Genomic DNA, 15,697 nt, shown 5'->3' with positions numbered 1-15,697 from the left:
GACTCCAGTGGTCCAATAACCTTTTTTGGCCTTCCAAATTAATTAACTATATCATCATATAAATTAATTAATGTCGTATCGATTTAACCCAATCGATAGGTCAAGTCTCTGACACGTGGGGTGCCAAGCTACACCTCGTGTCCTAGAAGATACAAATGAGTCTAGTTACCATGTATGTATAATCACTCATCCACTTGACGCTCCTCGGACGACTTAGGGTATGGTTAACTGTCAAACCCTAATCAATCATTCGAGTTAGTACTGATGCATTCGGAAATCATCGAAGAACTCTTTTTTGATATTTCACTGCCTTGGCCAAGGACTTCATCGCATCATCTTTCTTGAGCTGTCACTTCTATACTGAGGATGGATGATCCTATATTGACCACTCAATCGTCTTCGTGAACTTCTTAATGTACCCGAACTAAGACTGTTTAGAATCCCATGATTAGAGACTTGTTGGCCATAGCCAAAGTACAACCGTCTGTCCAGAAGATGTCTTTGGTGTCTCATATCTAAGGACCACTTATACAACCATGATGTGAATCAACATGATTGACAGTTCTGTACAATAACGTTCAGGGATTCGTACGGATCAATTTAGTGAACTCTTTTCACTAAAGAGCACCCACTATCTATCCTTAGTGTCTCCACACTAATGGCTACGTGATCAGCCATACTCATCATATGAGTGAGGCTAGACAGTGTTATTCTATCCGGATAATTTGATGTCCTTCTCGCGTATCCTTCGAATAGGAATATTTAGAACACATGCTTAAAGACTAGTGATTTCCATATTACGATCTCATCATAATTCACCAAGTACGATCATGTATTCATGGACTTCATAATGAATATGTTCTATTAATGAACATGGAACGAGATGTGAAATGTGTGATTAGCTCGGACGGGGGACGGGACGGTTATTTCCTCTTGTGGGAGTATAGTGTGCGCCTGACAGGTCCACCTGCCCCGACGTGCGTGTTGTGCCATGTGTCGATTTCTGAGCAGTCTAATGCTGATGCATGCCCTATTTCGTCCCGGGACGTTGGAGGAGATGAGAATTTCTTGGATGGAACGGGACTTGGACGAAAAAAATGGGGCGGGATAAACCCTGGATGGGACGACTTAGACTAAACTCTAAAAATTGGTTACTTAGTCCACGTCCCGGACGATCCAGAACTTTATCCAGCACCATATTTCTTGCCAATAAAAAAGAAAAAAAAGAGGGGACGACTCGGATGACGAGGCTGCGTCCGTACCGTCATCTTAACCAGATCGGGTCATCGTTCTCCTCCCTACTATAAATATCGTTTATCTCCGAGGCGGGAGATGAACAGCAGTTTGAACTCCCTCTCCTCGTTCTCGACGATGAACTCGCTGCTCTCGACGGGGCAAAACCCTAGCCCGCAGCTCTGCAAATCCTCCAATTTCTCCAATTTCTCTTCTCGGCAACGCTCGATTGTTCCTCTCCCTCTCGCCTGCTCGAGCCGGAGAAGAAGATTTGGATTCAAAGCCTCGCCGATCGCAGCTTTTGAGATGAAAACGGGAAGCGTCGATCCAGCCGCGGAAATTGGAGCAAATGAGATGGACGAGTTTGTGGGAGTCGCCAACAAGCTGGCCGATGCCGCCGGCGAGGTCATCAGGAAGTACTTTCGTCAGAGCTTCGAGATTTCTGACAAGGACGATCAAAGTGAGTTCTCAAGAATCGATGAAGATTGCTTGCTCTCTATTCTGGGCTTTGTTAATTTTTTTTTTTTTCTGTTGTAGGTCCTGTGACGATCGCCGACCGAGAAGCGGAGGAGTCGATGGCATCCATCATCTTGGATCATTTTCCCTCCCACGCAATGTAGATCTTCTGTTTATCGTTCACCCGTGATTTTTCTATGGTTTTGATTCTGATCTTGACGGGGGCAATCACCGCAATATCTCAGCTTTGGGGAGGAGAACGGCTGGAGATGCAGGGAGAACTCTGCGGATTATGTCTGGGTTTTGGATCCGATCGATGGGACGAAGAGCTTCATTACTGGTACTTCCTCCCCTCGATCAATCAGTGGACAGATAGATAAATTTCGCTGAGAATCGCCCAATTAGGTACATTTTGATCCTTTCGCTGTAGGTAAACCTCTGTTCGGGACTCTGATCGCTCTTCTTCACAGGGGAGAACCAGTAGGCTTAAATTTACTTCTTTTTTTTTGAAAGATCTGCATCTCCAGAGCCGCGTGAAAATTGTGATTTTTAATTTTTTTTTCTCAGATTCTGGGCATCATCGACCAACCAATTTTACGAGAGAGATGGTCGGGAGCGAGAGGAAGGAGAACCACGCTGAACGAATCTGTGGTTTCTGTTCGCCCTTGCGGCATGGTTTCCCAAGCCTATCTGTATGCACTTACCAAAATCTTTGTTAACCAAACTTGAAATAAAATTTGAAAATATTTAGAGAAGTCTTTCATGTTCAGGCTATCTTATAGTAATTGAATTATCTTCATAGCAGGATTTCTTCATGTTGTAATCGTCACTCTTTGAAAATATGTTTAGAAAAACAATTCCACTTTGCTTCTGAAAGCCATGCCTGTTTTGCTCATGCCTACTACTAATTATTTGACGGTTCTTTTTCTTTGCATAAATTTATTTTCGATGCAGATTTAAGCAGTTTATTATCCCCAATAATCTGGTTACCTGAAGTTTCACATTATTCTCCATAATTGTGATGTAATTAGTTTCTGTGCATCTTTTTCAGGTACACGACCAGCCCCCATCTGTTCAGCAGCGAAGCTAAGGAAGCCTTTATCAGGGTCAGAGACAAGGTCAGCGCTGAACTGAAAATTGAAAATATCATGAAAAATGGACATCAATAATAGGAATTCTTGTCAATGGAATTAAATTCGTAGCTTCAAAATTACCACTGTTACGATGAAATTATTGATGTGTTAATGCATAAAAGTGGTGCCATTATAATATGATAATTGAGCCTTAGCACAAAGAAATTCGTGTTGAATTACTATGTAACCTTACATGACACTCTCTAGGGTCTACCAGTGACGATCAAAGTAGAGAGCCTCACTTTAATCATGTGATGTGAACATCATTATTAGCTTTATAGACGGGTTTTAGAGTGAGTGCGGAAGGTCGATTCACCTCGTAGGAGTGCAGATTCAGCTGGCCAGACATCAAGAACAAGTCGTTCTTTATCAGCTTGTATCTCGAAATCCTTCTCTTGTTCTCCCTTCTTATTCTGGGCAATATTTCTCTTGCTGGGTGGGGGATCCTTATTGTTGATTTCAATTCCGGACATGGTTCCTCACAAGTACGGGGAGTTCTTCTTGATGAAGATAGAGATGAAATTTGATACAAGCTGATGTTGTACACATCGTGAGCCAGATAGGAGGGAAATACAGCAGATGGATGTCGCCAAGACTTGGCGACGGTGAAAGCTGGCAGAGGGTATATCACCAAGGGAAAGAGATCCGATGAGGTGGATCTTTTTAGCTGACTAAAAATATGTTCATCGTCGTCGTTACTGATACATCGGTATGCTGTCTGATAGATTGGCACGCTGCCAAAGACTTTCCAGGCAGAAGTAGGCTACCCCCAACACAAATAACATGCAGATCTGATGCAAACCAGCCCTGGACTGACCTAACACGGACTAACCATGGATCTCCTACAGACCTACTATGGATCTTGCCGCTGTTTGAATGCGGATCCCCTACTGACAGCCAGTAGATATCCTCCTGGGTGGCCGTGGACCTGCCATGGACCTTCCATTGACCGACTGCAGATCTCCTGCAGACAGCCCGCAAATCCCCCGTTGTACAGCTATAGATGGATTGCGAACCTGCTGCAGACAGCCTGCAGACCACCTGCACCCAGAAAGTCTAGGTGCAATTAAGCCTGTAGTTCAGCAGGGTCCAAGCGGCAGACCTGCATTGGCCCAGCCATGGTGCAGTTTTAGACCTAGCATTGCTGAGACAGCCCAAGCCCACTGTTATTTTCTTAGGCCCAGCCTGATGACAAGCTGGTCAGTGAAGGGGTGATTATTGATATGGATCCCCATCATATCTTGGGTATTTTTGTCATTTCAGTCCAGTAAGGACATTTTGGTCATTTTACTCTCTGCATGTATTTTCCTAAAAATAGTTCAGCCCTCCCTTTTGGAGGGCATCCAAGAAGTAAATGGAGTTCTGTTGGTTCCCATATTTTTTGCCATGCCTTTGCTGATGATCTTTCTATCACTCTTCCCCCTTTGTGTTCAGGGCAACAATCTTACCTCCAGTTTCCTCTTCTATCTATTTTCCTTGATAAGTGATGCAGCCGCGTAGGAACAATGTAGAACAATGACTTGAGTCCACAAGCCTTGCTTTACTTAAAATAGCTAAGTCCTGAATCCACAGAACTAGCCTCTTCAACCCTTGTGTCCACAAAAGAGTTGTGCTTGAGGCAACAAACGCTGGAGCGCTCTCTAATAAGGAGAACTCAAAGTTTCTTAAATAAAAAAAGAGAACTGAGGGGAGAAGCATGATTCTCAGGAAATAATTGATACTTCAAATTGTGTCCTTCAAAGTTATAATGGGGCCTTATATAGGCCACCAAAGGTAGAGAGTGGTCGAAAATGACAGTATCTTGAAAAGGCAACTTACAACAGTGAACAAAACAACATTCACAAGACAAAACAGAAGATCCAAAAGCTGGCAGGTTTGATCAGTGATATTCTGCAGTTTCTGGGACCTCTAGATTTTATCAGAATATATTGTGTGGCTGTATAAGGTTCTAACAAAACAGAAGATTTCCAGATCTAAAAAGGTGTAGTAGACTCTGGCATGTGTAGAATCTGCCATAGGATTCTGTGTATCTCTAGTTGATTTTCTGCAGATCTTGTCAGCTCCTAGAAGATTCTCCACTCGAGCCAGGGATCTGTTAATGGACCTTGTGAATTGGGCTCCTGGGCTACATCAATAAGAACTCTTATGTTCGTATCAGACTTTTTGAAATGAGACAGGAATAATCAGTCTAGATTTAATCTTTCAAAAAAAAAAAATGATCCGTCTAGATTTGGGATGTAGTAATCTCACCAATAAAATGGATACAGCTCCATTTCAAGAGATACCACTTCCAAAAAATCCGTCTCTTATTATATTCGTGGGTATTTATTATTAATGTATTTGATCCAGATACTGTCGCATTTTTTTTCCATTTTGCAAATTGAAGCTAGTCCTTTTGCAATCCATCTGTCCATCCATTTTTGCCGGCTACCTCCATTCTCCAGCCATTGCTCACATCAGCGGATTCCACAGTTTGCCCGCTATTCTCCATGTCATGAGTCCCCAGGTTAAAAGGATTATCCACCGTGCTCCCGATGTCTTGCCCTGTGATAGCGCCCCTTGGGCTAGAGTAGTACGCTAACTCGAACTGAAGGAAGTACAACCAGCGATAGCCAAGACCTCCCATCGAGAGGGAAGGAACCAGAGCGAAAACGTTGACTAGACCTTTGGGTAAACAAGAACAGAAGAGACGAAAACGTCCACTTGAGTGTTCAACAAGAAGAAATACAAGTACTAGGGATTCTCCTACAAGGTCGTATCGACCCGTGATGACCAGAGAAGAGCCGGATCAGCACCTTCCCCTCCTCCGCGAGAGCATCTCTCGTGGTAGCTTCAGAAGACGTTTTTCGACCCCTCCTCCTTGGACAAAACTTCCCTTTATTCGCCTTTCCTGTAACGTCTTCATTCGTTGAACTTCTCGACCCCAGGCTGTCACGTGACGTGGCAACCTTCCTCTTTTTGCTTTCATACGTTCTAGGTAGTGCCTTCTCTGATTGGTCCTCAGCAGGATCGTATCGTTTCTCACCATGAACACACGGTGATGTTCAAAGGACTGGTTTTCTTAAAAAAAGACATTCGAAGGACTGCTATGCCTTTTTTCAAAAAAAATTATTTTCAGATAGGCGTGGATAAAATCACGTTTTCCAAGAGTTCAGGGTCATGGACAAAACAGGGACTAGAAAGAGAGATATAAGAGTAGTATATCAGATATCCTGGAGACTAAGGATGGAGTGGACGCCATTTTCTAGCCAAGAGAGGGAAATCAGATAGGCGCTGCCTTCGCCTGCCGGAGTGGATATCTGAATGGTCAGTGGGCTCCGGGAAGGGAAAGAGAAGAGTTTTTAGGAAGACACTGACAATGTACTTTGTTCTAAAGAGGGGCCTTCACGGATAAAAGAAGGGCTGGGCCCACATTTTCCATTAACTTAGTTTGGGATTTGTATTATGATACATCCCTTGAGAGTATTGTCTTGTAAACGTTTCAAAAAGATCAGTAACATGCAGTTCACTGTGTTTCAACAGAAAGAGAGAGAGAACAGTTGCTGGGGTAGAGACAGAAGAATGGGAAGGATAGGAAAGGGGTAAGGATGACCCGAGAGAAGACCGCCATCCAACTTGCAGGGGGGGAATGCTTCTTGATCTGCAGAGAGAGACGAGGGATGTAATATGGAGAGATGCAGAGTTATTTGATGGTGATGCTTCTTGGCCTTCTCCTTTGTGGTCAATGTTTAAGTTGTACCATAATGGGCCCTTGGCCCAAATCTGCCATGCCCTGGCCCATGACGCTCATCCAGAATCTCATCTTTGGGATTAGGTGAATTTGATGGGGAAGGGCATTGATAAGACTCCCTGGAATGTCTACCCGGGACGACCAAAGAAGATAGCCTCTAAATTACGTGGTCTATTATTAGTAAATAGATCTTTGATTAAGTGACAAAGGGCGATTTGCCAGTTAAGAGGGCCTATGATGGTTGGCGGGGATCAAGAACGAGCTATTCTTGATCAGGGTTGTATCTTCGTTCTTGTTCTGAACAATCTTTCTTAATAAGGATTTCTTCTGCATTGTTAAATTCTATTGTCGGCTGTGAGATCCTGATCTCAACCGATCATGATACTGAGTCAATTTAGATATCAACTGTTGAATAATTAACTGAGCCTGAACTAAAGGTCTTGATATGTGATAGTTGATATAAATGAAAAAATATAAAACAAGCCTATCTAAGCAATCAGAAATCTGTTGAGGTTTAACATCTTATCACACTACGTTACGAGAATTCTTGCCTTTTCTTGTTGTGTTCAAGGTGAAGGTCCCTCTGTACGGCTGCGATTGCTACGCCTATGCGCTCCTAGCCACAGGATTCGTGGATCTAGTGGTTGAGTCTGGGCTTAAGGTCAACCCGTTGACTTCCAGTTCATTTTTCTTTGTTGCGTTGACTTATGCCGCGCGCTGATCATCCTCCTTGACCCCAGCCCTACGACATTCTTCCTCTAATACCCGTTATAGAGGGCGCAGGCGGCGTGATTACTGATTGGACGGGATTTAACGTCCACTGGGAGGCATCCCCGGAGTCCAAACCCAAGAGTAATTAAACTCTTAATTGATACCTTTATTACGTCTCATTATTAGTTTTTGTTCTTTAATAAGAAATGGATGTACGATGCCCACTATTTTCAGGTTTCAACGTGGTCGCTGCAGGGGACCCTCGGCTCCACCGACAGGTTCTGGACCTTCTCCAATGGAGCTAGGATAAGCCCGCTAATTTGTTTTTTCTCATTTTTATTCGTAATTTGGTGTCTCCGTTTTAACTGATATCATATTTATTATCAGTTTTTAGGTGTTCTTCGACAAAAATTCCCTTTTCCTGATGTGTAATCTTTGATCCATGTCTTGGAATGGGAAAGAAAAAGAGGAATCTGGAAAAACAACTGACGACTAATTAGTAGGATTTCAAATTCAGTCGAGAAAAGTCAACAGCTTCCGCATTTTATTTTGGAGGTGGGTCCGTCTTGCAGCTGGCGATGTAGACCAAAGTCGCCGGCCCTTTATATTCGAATTTAATACGATTATTAACTGAATAAAGAACTGGCAAGTTGAAAGAATAAAAATGAAAGCTTCTCGTCGACGTAGCCGGAATGATAACTTTTGACTAGTCCGGTTTGACCGGCTATGAAGTCTCTATTCAGACAGCTTCCTGCTTTCTTCCTTGGAGTAATTACAGCTCGCCGGTTAGGTGCGGTTTCTCTCGCTCTCTCTCTTTATTTCTTTATTTTTATTGCTGGATATATGGGCGGTTTCGTCTTGCTCTAAGGTGTTATATCTTGCCGCGATCTGACAAAAGAATTGCACGCGGAGGTGGAGAAACAGCGGATGATTTCTTTAAAGGTCGACAGTTGAAAAACGGCAGGGTGGGGAATCAATCGCTTCTTCATTTGCTCCAAGCTTCGTTTTTTCCTGAGGATCCAATCATTTGTTCAAGATACTGTCCGCCCAAACAACGGTAAGATGTTATCTCTATCTTTGTCTCTCTCGTTAGTCCTTTCTCTCTTTCTCTTCCTGTCTTTTGATCGCCCTCCGTGTCCATCTTGTTCATATTTTTTTTTCTTTTTCCCCATCTGTCGCTCTTTCATTCTCTCCATCTCCCTCTCTTTATCTCTCATCTTCTGCCTCTCTTACCGTGTCCATCTTGTTCATCTTTTCTTTCTATTTCCCTACCTCTCCTCTTTCATACACACCATTCTCTCTCGTTACCCTTTCTCTCTCTCTCTCTCTCTCTCTCTCTTCTTTTCTTATGATCGGCCTTTGTCTCTCGTACCGTGTCCATCTTGGGCTTTCATTCTCTCCATTCTCTCTCTCTCGCGCTCTATTAATGATGTTATCCATCAATCTTGTTCATCTTTCTCTCTCTCTCTCTCTCTCTCTCTCTCTCTTTCTCTTCTTTTCTTATGATCGGCCTCTGTCTCTCGTACCGTGTCCATCTTGGGCTTTCATTCTCTCCATTCTCTCTCTCTCGCGCTCTATTAATGATGTTATCCATCAATCTTGTTCATCTTTTTCTCTCTCTCTCTCTCTCTCTCTCTTCTTTTCTTATGATCGGCCTCTTTCTCTCAATCTCTCGTGCTCTTTATCTCTCATCTTCTGCCTCTCTTACCGTGTCCATCTTGTTCATCTTTCTTTCTATTTCCCCACCTCTCCTCTTTCATACTCGTCATTCTCTCTCGTTAGCGCTCTCTCTCTGTCTCGCTCTCTATTAATGATGTTATACATCAATCTTGTTCATCTTTCTCTGTTATAAACAGTTGGTTGGTTTTTCTTGGATGATGAAGAATTCCATTGCAGGGTCAAAAGGAAGACTGATCGAAGGGGGGGAGGGGGATGGAGGAGCCCATCGTGAGGTGGGTGGTTTGCGGGTTCATCTTCTGGACAGCGGCGTTCCTCGCATTGAGGAAGGCACTCCCCGCTCGCTCCTTTGACTTCTGCAATCGCCTCGTCTCCACTGCACACGCCTGCGCTGCTGTCTCCCTTGCCACGCTCTCCGTGGAGGACTGGACTCGGCCCATTAGCCCCCTCGGCGTCCCTTCTTCATCTTGGCAGGTTCTCTCTCTTTCTCTCTCTCTCTCTCTCTCTCTCTATATATATATATATATATATATATATATATATCCTTCTCTCTCTTTCTCTGTTTCTCTATCAGTTTCTAACTTTCTTCATTTTTCTCTCTTCGTCTTGCAGATGATGGCCTTGGCGGTCACCCTCTCTTATCTCGTCTACGACTCATTCTGCTGCCTCTTCGACGAGAAAATTCACATTTCCAACCTCGTCCATCATGCTGTAGGCGTCGTTGGCATAGCCGCCAGCCTCTATTATAATATGGTAATCTCTCTCTCTCCTCTCTCTCTCTCTCCCCCTTTTTCTTCCCCTTTCTTTCTCTCTCTCTCTCTCTCTCTCTCTCTCTCCTCTCTCTTCCCCCCCCCTCTCTCTCTCTCTTTCTCTTTCTTTCTCTCTCGTCTCTCTTCCCCTCTATCTCTCTCTTTCTCTCTCCTCTCCCTTCCCCTTTATCTCTCTCTCTCTCTCTCTCTCCCCTCTCTCTTCCCCGCTATTTCTCTCTCTCTCTCTCTCTCTCTCTCTCTCTCTCCTCTATCTTCCCCTCTATTTCTCTCTCTCTCCTCTCTCTTCCCCTCTATCTCTCTTCCCCTTTATCTCTCTCCTCTCTCTTCCCCTTTATCTCTTTCTCTCTCCCCTCTCTCTTCCCCTCTATTTCTCTCTCTCTCCTCTCTCTTCCCCTCTATCTCTATCTCTCTCTTTCTCTCTCTCTTTCTCTCTCGTCTTTCTTCCCTCTATCTCTCTCTCTTTCTCTCTCCTCTCTCTTTCCCTCTATCTCTCTTCTCCTCTCTCTCCTCTCTTACTCTTGGGCTTACACGTGATATACACGGTCTTTCTTCTAACACGATAAGTTGGTAACTTTCTGCCTCTGTTCTATTAATGGTCATCTCTCTCTTTCTTTACTCCGATTATATATTCTTATAAACGTGGGGCTCTTCTAACATGGTTATCGCTTTCTCTATCACCATCCATATACATCTTCTCTTCTCTGCGTGTATGATAGATACATGTCTCTCTTCTAACATGGTTATCCCTATCTTTCATCAATCTGTGTATGATGCATGGATCTGAAGATCAATGTGACAAGATTTGAATGGGTTTTTCATTTTGGGCATGCAGTGCGGAACGGAGATGGTGACGGCGATGTGGTTAACTGAATTCTCAAGCCCTTTCCTTCATCTGAGGCAGTTGCTCAAGGAGCTTGGTTACAAGGACACAGACCTAAATCGAGCGGCCGACGTAATTAAGTGGATTAACTCTTGTTTAGTCGCTAATCAGCCCTCTGACTATATCTTTTTGGTGCTCGTGAAGGTCCTCTTTGCTGTCTCGTTCTCATTGGCTAGAATGGGTTGTGGCCCCTACCTGACCACAGTCACTTTGACGGCCAATTATCCTCTTGTCATCAAGGTTGGGGAATCTATTCCATGTAGGGATGACTATGGTTCAGAATTCATTCCGTTTTGAGGTTGACTTTGACTTTTTGCAATGATTAGGTAACGGCGCTGGGTCTGCAGCTGGTCAGCGCGTTCTGGTTTGTCAAGATTGTGAGAATGATGAGATTCAAGGTGGTTAAGAACGGCAGCACCAAGGTGGCCGTCGACTAATCACTTGACCAATCACCACAACGAGGCTTGAAATGTAAGGATAATCCCCTCTTTGCTAAGCATCATGTGATTTTTATAGCTCAGAACGTCCTCATGGGGCATGCTTTCCCCTTAAGAATGATTATTCTGGTACTAGGGTTAAGGATCTTATCAAACATTTATACTGTTTAAACATCCTTAGGGTAGGGATCCTATCCTATCGAAATACTTATATTTTGGCCTCTCCTGACCAGTAGCTACCTAGCGTAACTATATATGATGATTATTGGATCAGAGAAATATCGGCAATCATGAGATAGGGATAGAAACGGAAGGAGAACAAGATCTATGGTTTATGGGTCCACCAAAGTTGGAAAGTTTCCTAACCGTTACGCTACTGGATCTTACCATCTGATCTTAACAAGAACAATGGAAATGTTATCTTAGGCCAGGATTTTCACATCAAGAAAGTCTCCATTTTGTCCAAGAGATGATCCGAGCTTCAATCCAGCAAGACCACTCCAATAAATTTTTGTGGAGAACAATTCTTCTTCACAAGCTTCAATCCAACAACCCAAAATTTCACTCCCAGCAGGATCCTTGCGTTAATTTTTTGGAGTTCAATAGTGATGTTTCAAGGATGTAAACCAAAGGTTTTAGCACTAAGCCTGATTTGGATCATATCAAGCTCCATCTTCCCATGAGTCTCTAGATTCTCCATTTTCTTGAATTCCCAAGCCTTTTCACAAATTTAGTGTTTCAAATGCACTTTCAGGGTGCAGCTTGATCCAATTGGTTGGAACAAACAGTCATTATTCAAGTGACTAATACAATCCTTGATGCTCCCTGGTTGGAGATCAGAATGGGACTTATCAGAGGAGAGGGCGAACGGAGCTGGCAGGGAACGACTGAGGACGAGCTGCCTGAAGACGCAGTGAGGTAGAGATGATCACGAGGGATCACAGAGGGAGAGAGGGCACTTGGACGTTGAGAAGAGAGATGCGTAACTCTAACTTCATTCTTCTTGGATGCCCTCCTGAAGGTAGGGCAACCTTCTTTAAACGAAATACTTTAAGGGCCAAGCGACCAATGTGGGCAAACTTGACTAAACTAACTCTAGATTGGACGGGGATCGATTTGGTGACATAGATTTACAATGCATGGTGTGTATCAATCCTGCTGTATTTTCTCGATAGAATGATTGATCTTATTAATAGGCTAGACCATAGATTGCCCCATAAGTGGTCAGTGATGGATAAGGATTGTCAAAAGAACTCCCTTTCTTCCAAGTTCCTCATCCTCTTTTTCTTGCTCAATAGATAGTGGCATCCAATGTATCATTGTGTACAGGGCAGAGAATTGTGTTATCTGATGTGACCCCGACGTATCTAGGTCTCTTTCGTCATTTAGCCTAATAGGGGCATTTAGGTCATTTGGACCTTTTGTAATCCCTTGAATAGAACAGCCCTCCCTTGAGGAGGGCAGCCAAGAAGTATCACAAAGATGTGTCTGGCTCCCTCCGGTGATGTACATTCTGCCGGACCCCTCTCGTAGGCGACATCTATGCCGTAGTCCATCCCGGCACGCCTACGACCATCCCAGTGTCTTCTCCCTTCCTTCTCGTCTTCTCCCCTATACAAACCAGCAGGTTCATATCATTATCTGACATGGCTTGTGGGCTGGTTTACAATGGTTCCTATGGTAAAGAAGGTAAATATTTGTCATATATTTTGAGTAGAAGATGATCATACCTATTTTGTTGCAGGTACCCTGACAAAGACAACTTTATAAGAGGAGGGATGATGTCAATGATGCCCTGGGGATCTTAGCCAATCACTTTGTTGTCGGTTAAAAACATCAAATGGTACGAGTGTGATTTAAGTATACAACAAGGGGCGGTGCATTGGACCTGCTCTGTGACTGAAACCTGACAGCCCACTTCTACAACTTGTTTGACACTCAGACAATCTGATAAGCCAAAATGATCCATGAAAACAATAAATAAAATATAGCATAGATTCATTTCTTCATAAAGTAAAATATAATAGTTATTAAACAATTCTTAAAATTAGAAAAAAACATAATGACTTGGAGGAATTAGAGAAAAATGTTTTAATCGATTTCATGCATGTTTTGTTTATGAACAAATAATATAAATGTGTAAAATGAACAGTAAGAAACGGTTTGTTTAGTCATCTAATGATAACATAAAAATAGAAAACTGAATGTTTATTCACAAATGTTAAAAATACTTTTGAACCACTCTAAAGCATAAAATGTTATAAATGCATTACACATCGTGATAAAAAATACATGCCATCAGGAGCTAACAGTTTTACATCTTGGAAGTTTAATCATGAGCACTAATATTGAGCTGAAAACTAATGCCCAATATTCATCCGGTGTGGTGCACTGCCAACTTTGATGACAACATAGGCTTAGAAGGAGCATTATCATTTGGAAAGAGGGAAGGTTGTCTGTGGTAAGGGAGTGCAATTTTTCTTGAATGGGTGAGCATAAACTAGGTGCAGGTGGTCCATCTAAGACATCATAAATGAGCCATGTGTGACAAAGTAGTATGGAGTTAGGTGAGCTTATGCTCCATGTTGGAAGCTACGAAAAGGTCATGTACCCAAATCTTATTGACAAGTGGCTGGTGTGAAAGAGCACCACCCAGAGCTGAGTTTCAAAATGAAGTTCCTGCCTAGGACCAGATAGACACAAGAGAGAGTGGGCCGATGGGATGGGAATGAAGGCGTAAATACATCTCTTGATGATGGTCCTATAATTATAGAGAGAACTGAAAGAGTAGAAAAGTTCTAACTCATCAAGGAAAATTACTTTTGTCAAAACTAACATATTAATATATGAAAATGTGTAAATAGATTACTTAAATACCCTTCATGTCCTGGGCTGTAACTAAGGAACACAAACCTTTTTGAGTGATGAGATACCTTGTTAGTAGCAGAAGATTCAAGATTAGAAGAACATATACATCCAAATAGTTTGAAGTAATTATACCCAATAATCTGTAAAGCTTTGTACAAAATTTTTCCAGCTAGGATGTGGAACTCATCCCAAAATGGTCTAGATATTGAGGTGGAGAATGTCTATCATGGTTTCCAATATGTAAAAATGTGTCCTTGATAGTGCGACCTTCTTCTCAAGAATGTTTACAAGTGGCACAATGAAAAATTTTGCAATTGATAAAATGCATGTATAGAGCATGGAATTTTCCTCTCTTGTCAAGCTAGAAGGCAATAAATGTTTTTAGAAGCAAAATTATATGAATTTTTTATGTGATAAGACTTTGAAAAAACCACTTGTTGCTTATAGAGACTACAAACATGTATTTGATAAAGTCTTAAAGAATTTAACATAAAATAAAAAAAACCAAGATGTGACTTCGTGGAAGTTGCCACCCACAAATCATGTTTGTTTGTAACAACAGTTAAGAAAATTTTCATGATGAAAAAAGATGATTTATGAATTTTTGAAATGAATTACGAAGAGCATAAGTAGATTCTTTATAAGAGTTGACGACCAGATATAAATCATATGAATTTAAAAAATAGTGTCCCTATTGCACCAAAGCATTGGAGAGTTTAAGTCGCAGAGAAAGGAACTTTGCTTTTGATTTTTCCCAGTCCCGATTTTTAATCAAATTAAATTTTGGGGTGAAAATAAACATAAAAGTCATTTTCTGTTGCAATATTTTGAAAAAAATGATCTTTTTGAATATTAGGAACATGTATGTGTTTTTTTAATTTGATCATTTTGCTTCCAATAAAAGGATTAAGATGAACCAGATGATATAATATCCAAAACATATTCATTATCAATGTATAGCCAGTATGGACTCGCACATGTTAAGGCGTGGAACATTACTTGATGCATGTGGTCTGATGATTATAATGAATATACCACTGAGGTGGTTCATATATATCTTTATCAAATAATACTTAGTCCCTATCCCCAAATAAAGGATATCTTTTAACATTTGAAACTTCATATGCATGGGTGTACACTTTGGATATTTAAACCAAGTAATTAATTTCCCTTCTTTAGTGTGTGAAGCTTCATATGAAGCTCGATTACTCCTGATTTGGAGCATGAGGAAACTCCACTAGGAGTGGATAGTCAAGGTTTATTGGCATCGAGGGAGTTAATCCAGAGGACATTGATGGAAATATATGTGTCCAGCAAGACACAAACACATTGCATATCTCATTCATTCTTCATTAATACAATGTATTCATTATAGTGCACACGTGATGCTTACCGTGAAGTCCATGTCTACATGATCCGACTCAATGAATTAGGATGAGATTGTTATACAAAGATAATGGAACTTTAGTCGTATATTTTAAATATTCCTGATTGGAGGATACTCATGAAGGACATCAAAGTATCGGGATAATTTAACCGTATATAGTTTCACTTGTATGATGAGTATGTCAGATCTCGTAACCATTAGTGTCTTGACACTAAGGATAGATAGTGGGTATGATGACATCAAATATGTAGTGATAAATACGAGTTTTAAGGATTTATCTTAATATTGACAAAAATATCAATAATATTGACAAAAATATCACTTATTCATGTTGAAAATGAAATTAACACTCAGTTTTGTAATTGGTCCTAACTAATGAGGTTTAAGGATTTATGAACTAACCCACTTGATTTCC

The 15,697-nt window shown here is 41.7% G+C and overlaps 2 protein-coding genes across 4 annotated transcripts; both read left to right on the top strand.

Annotated features, from left to right (window-relative positions):
• Window positions 1-1,317: 1,317 nt before the first annotated feature.
• IMPL2 (inositol monophosphatase family protein) lies at window positions 1,318-7,748 on the top strand. The gene is made up of 9 exons (XM_078573068.1): window positions 1,318-1,693; window positions 1,771-1,849; window positions 1,935-2,029; window positions 2,120-2,169; window positions 2,257-2,381; window positions 2,741-2,807; window positions 7,124-7,213; window positions 7,293-7,404; window positions 7,498-7,748. Exons 1-9 carry the CDS (start codon window positions 1,333-1,335, stop codon window positions 7,566-7,568), a joined length of 1,050 nt encoding a protein of 349 aa, XP_078429194.1. The 5' UTR covers window positions 1,318-1,332; the 3' UTR covers window positions 7,569-7,748.
• A 357-nt stretch (window positions 7,749-8,105) lies between these two features.
• LOC144701290 (uncharacterized) lies at window positions 8,106-12,932 on the top strand. 3 transcript variants are annotated; one of them, XM_078573071.1, is made up of 7 exons: window positions 8,119-8,320; window positions 9,160-9,414; window positions 9,553-9,693; window positions 10,543-10,662; window positions 10,735-10,830; window positions 10,917-11,061; window positions 12,772-12,932. In XM_078573071.1, the coding sequence occupies exons 2-6, from the start codon at window positions 9,196-9,198 to the stop codon at window positions 11,025-11,027; spliced, it is 687 nt and encodes a 228-aa protein (XP_078429197.1). In that variant the 5' UTR covers window positions 8,119-8,320; window positions 9,160-9,195; the 3' UTR covers window positions 11,028-11,061; window positions 12,772-12,932. The 3 variants fall into 3 exon arrangements, with proteins under 3 accessions (XP_078429196.1, XP_078429195.1, XP_078429197.1); XM_078573070.1 differs by having other exon boundaries at window positions 8,106-8,320; window positions 9,147-9,693; XM_078573069.1 differs by having other exon boundaries at window positions 8,107-8,320; window positions 9,160-9,693.
• Window positions 12,933-15,697: the final 2,765 nt, after the last annotated feature.

The sequence above is a fragment of the Wolffia australiana genome, chromosome 3 (assembly GCF_029677425.1).
Source record: "Wolffia australiana isolate 7733 chromosome 3, ASM2967742v1".
Taxonomy (NCBI): Eukaryota; Viridiplantae; Streptophyta; class Magnoliopsida; order Alismatales; family Araceae; genus Wolffia; species Wolffia australiana.
This window is presented reverse-complemented; position numbering and strand designations above follow the sequence as displayed.

Bases quoted from the DNA above. Each gene is read 5' to 3' on its own strand.
- LOC144701290 (XM_078573070.1), top strand. From the start codon at position 9,196: ATGGAGGAGCCCATCGTGAGGTGGGTGGTTTGCGGGTTCATCTTCTGG. The intron at 9,694-10,542 runs GTAATCTCTCTC...TTGGGCATGCAG, and splicing joins CCAGCCTCTATTATAATATG to TGCGGAACGGAGATGGTGAC. The intron at 10,663-10,734 runs GTAATTAAGTGG...GTGCTCGTGAAG, and splicing joins ACCTAAATCGAGCGGCCGAC to GTCCTCTTTGCTGTCTCGTT.
- IMPL2 (XM_078573068.1), top strand. From the start codon at position 1,333: ATGAACAGCAGTTTGAACTCCCTCTCCTCGTTCTCGACGATGAACTCG. The intron at 2,808-7,123 runs GTCAGCGCTGAA...GTTGTGTTCAAG, and splicing joins TTATCAGGGTCAGAGACAAG to GTGAAGGTCCCTCTGTACGG. The intron at 7,214-7,292 runs GTCAACCCGTTG...CCTTGACCCCAG, and splicing joins TGGTTGAGTCTGGGCTTAAG to CCCTACGACATTCTTCCTCT.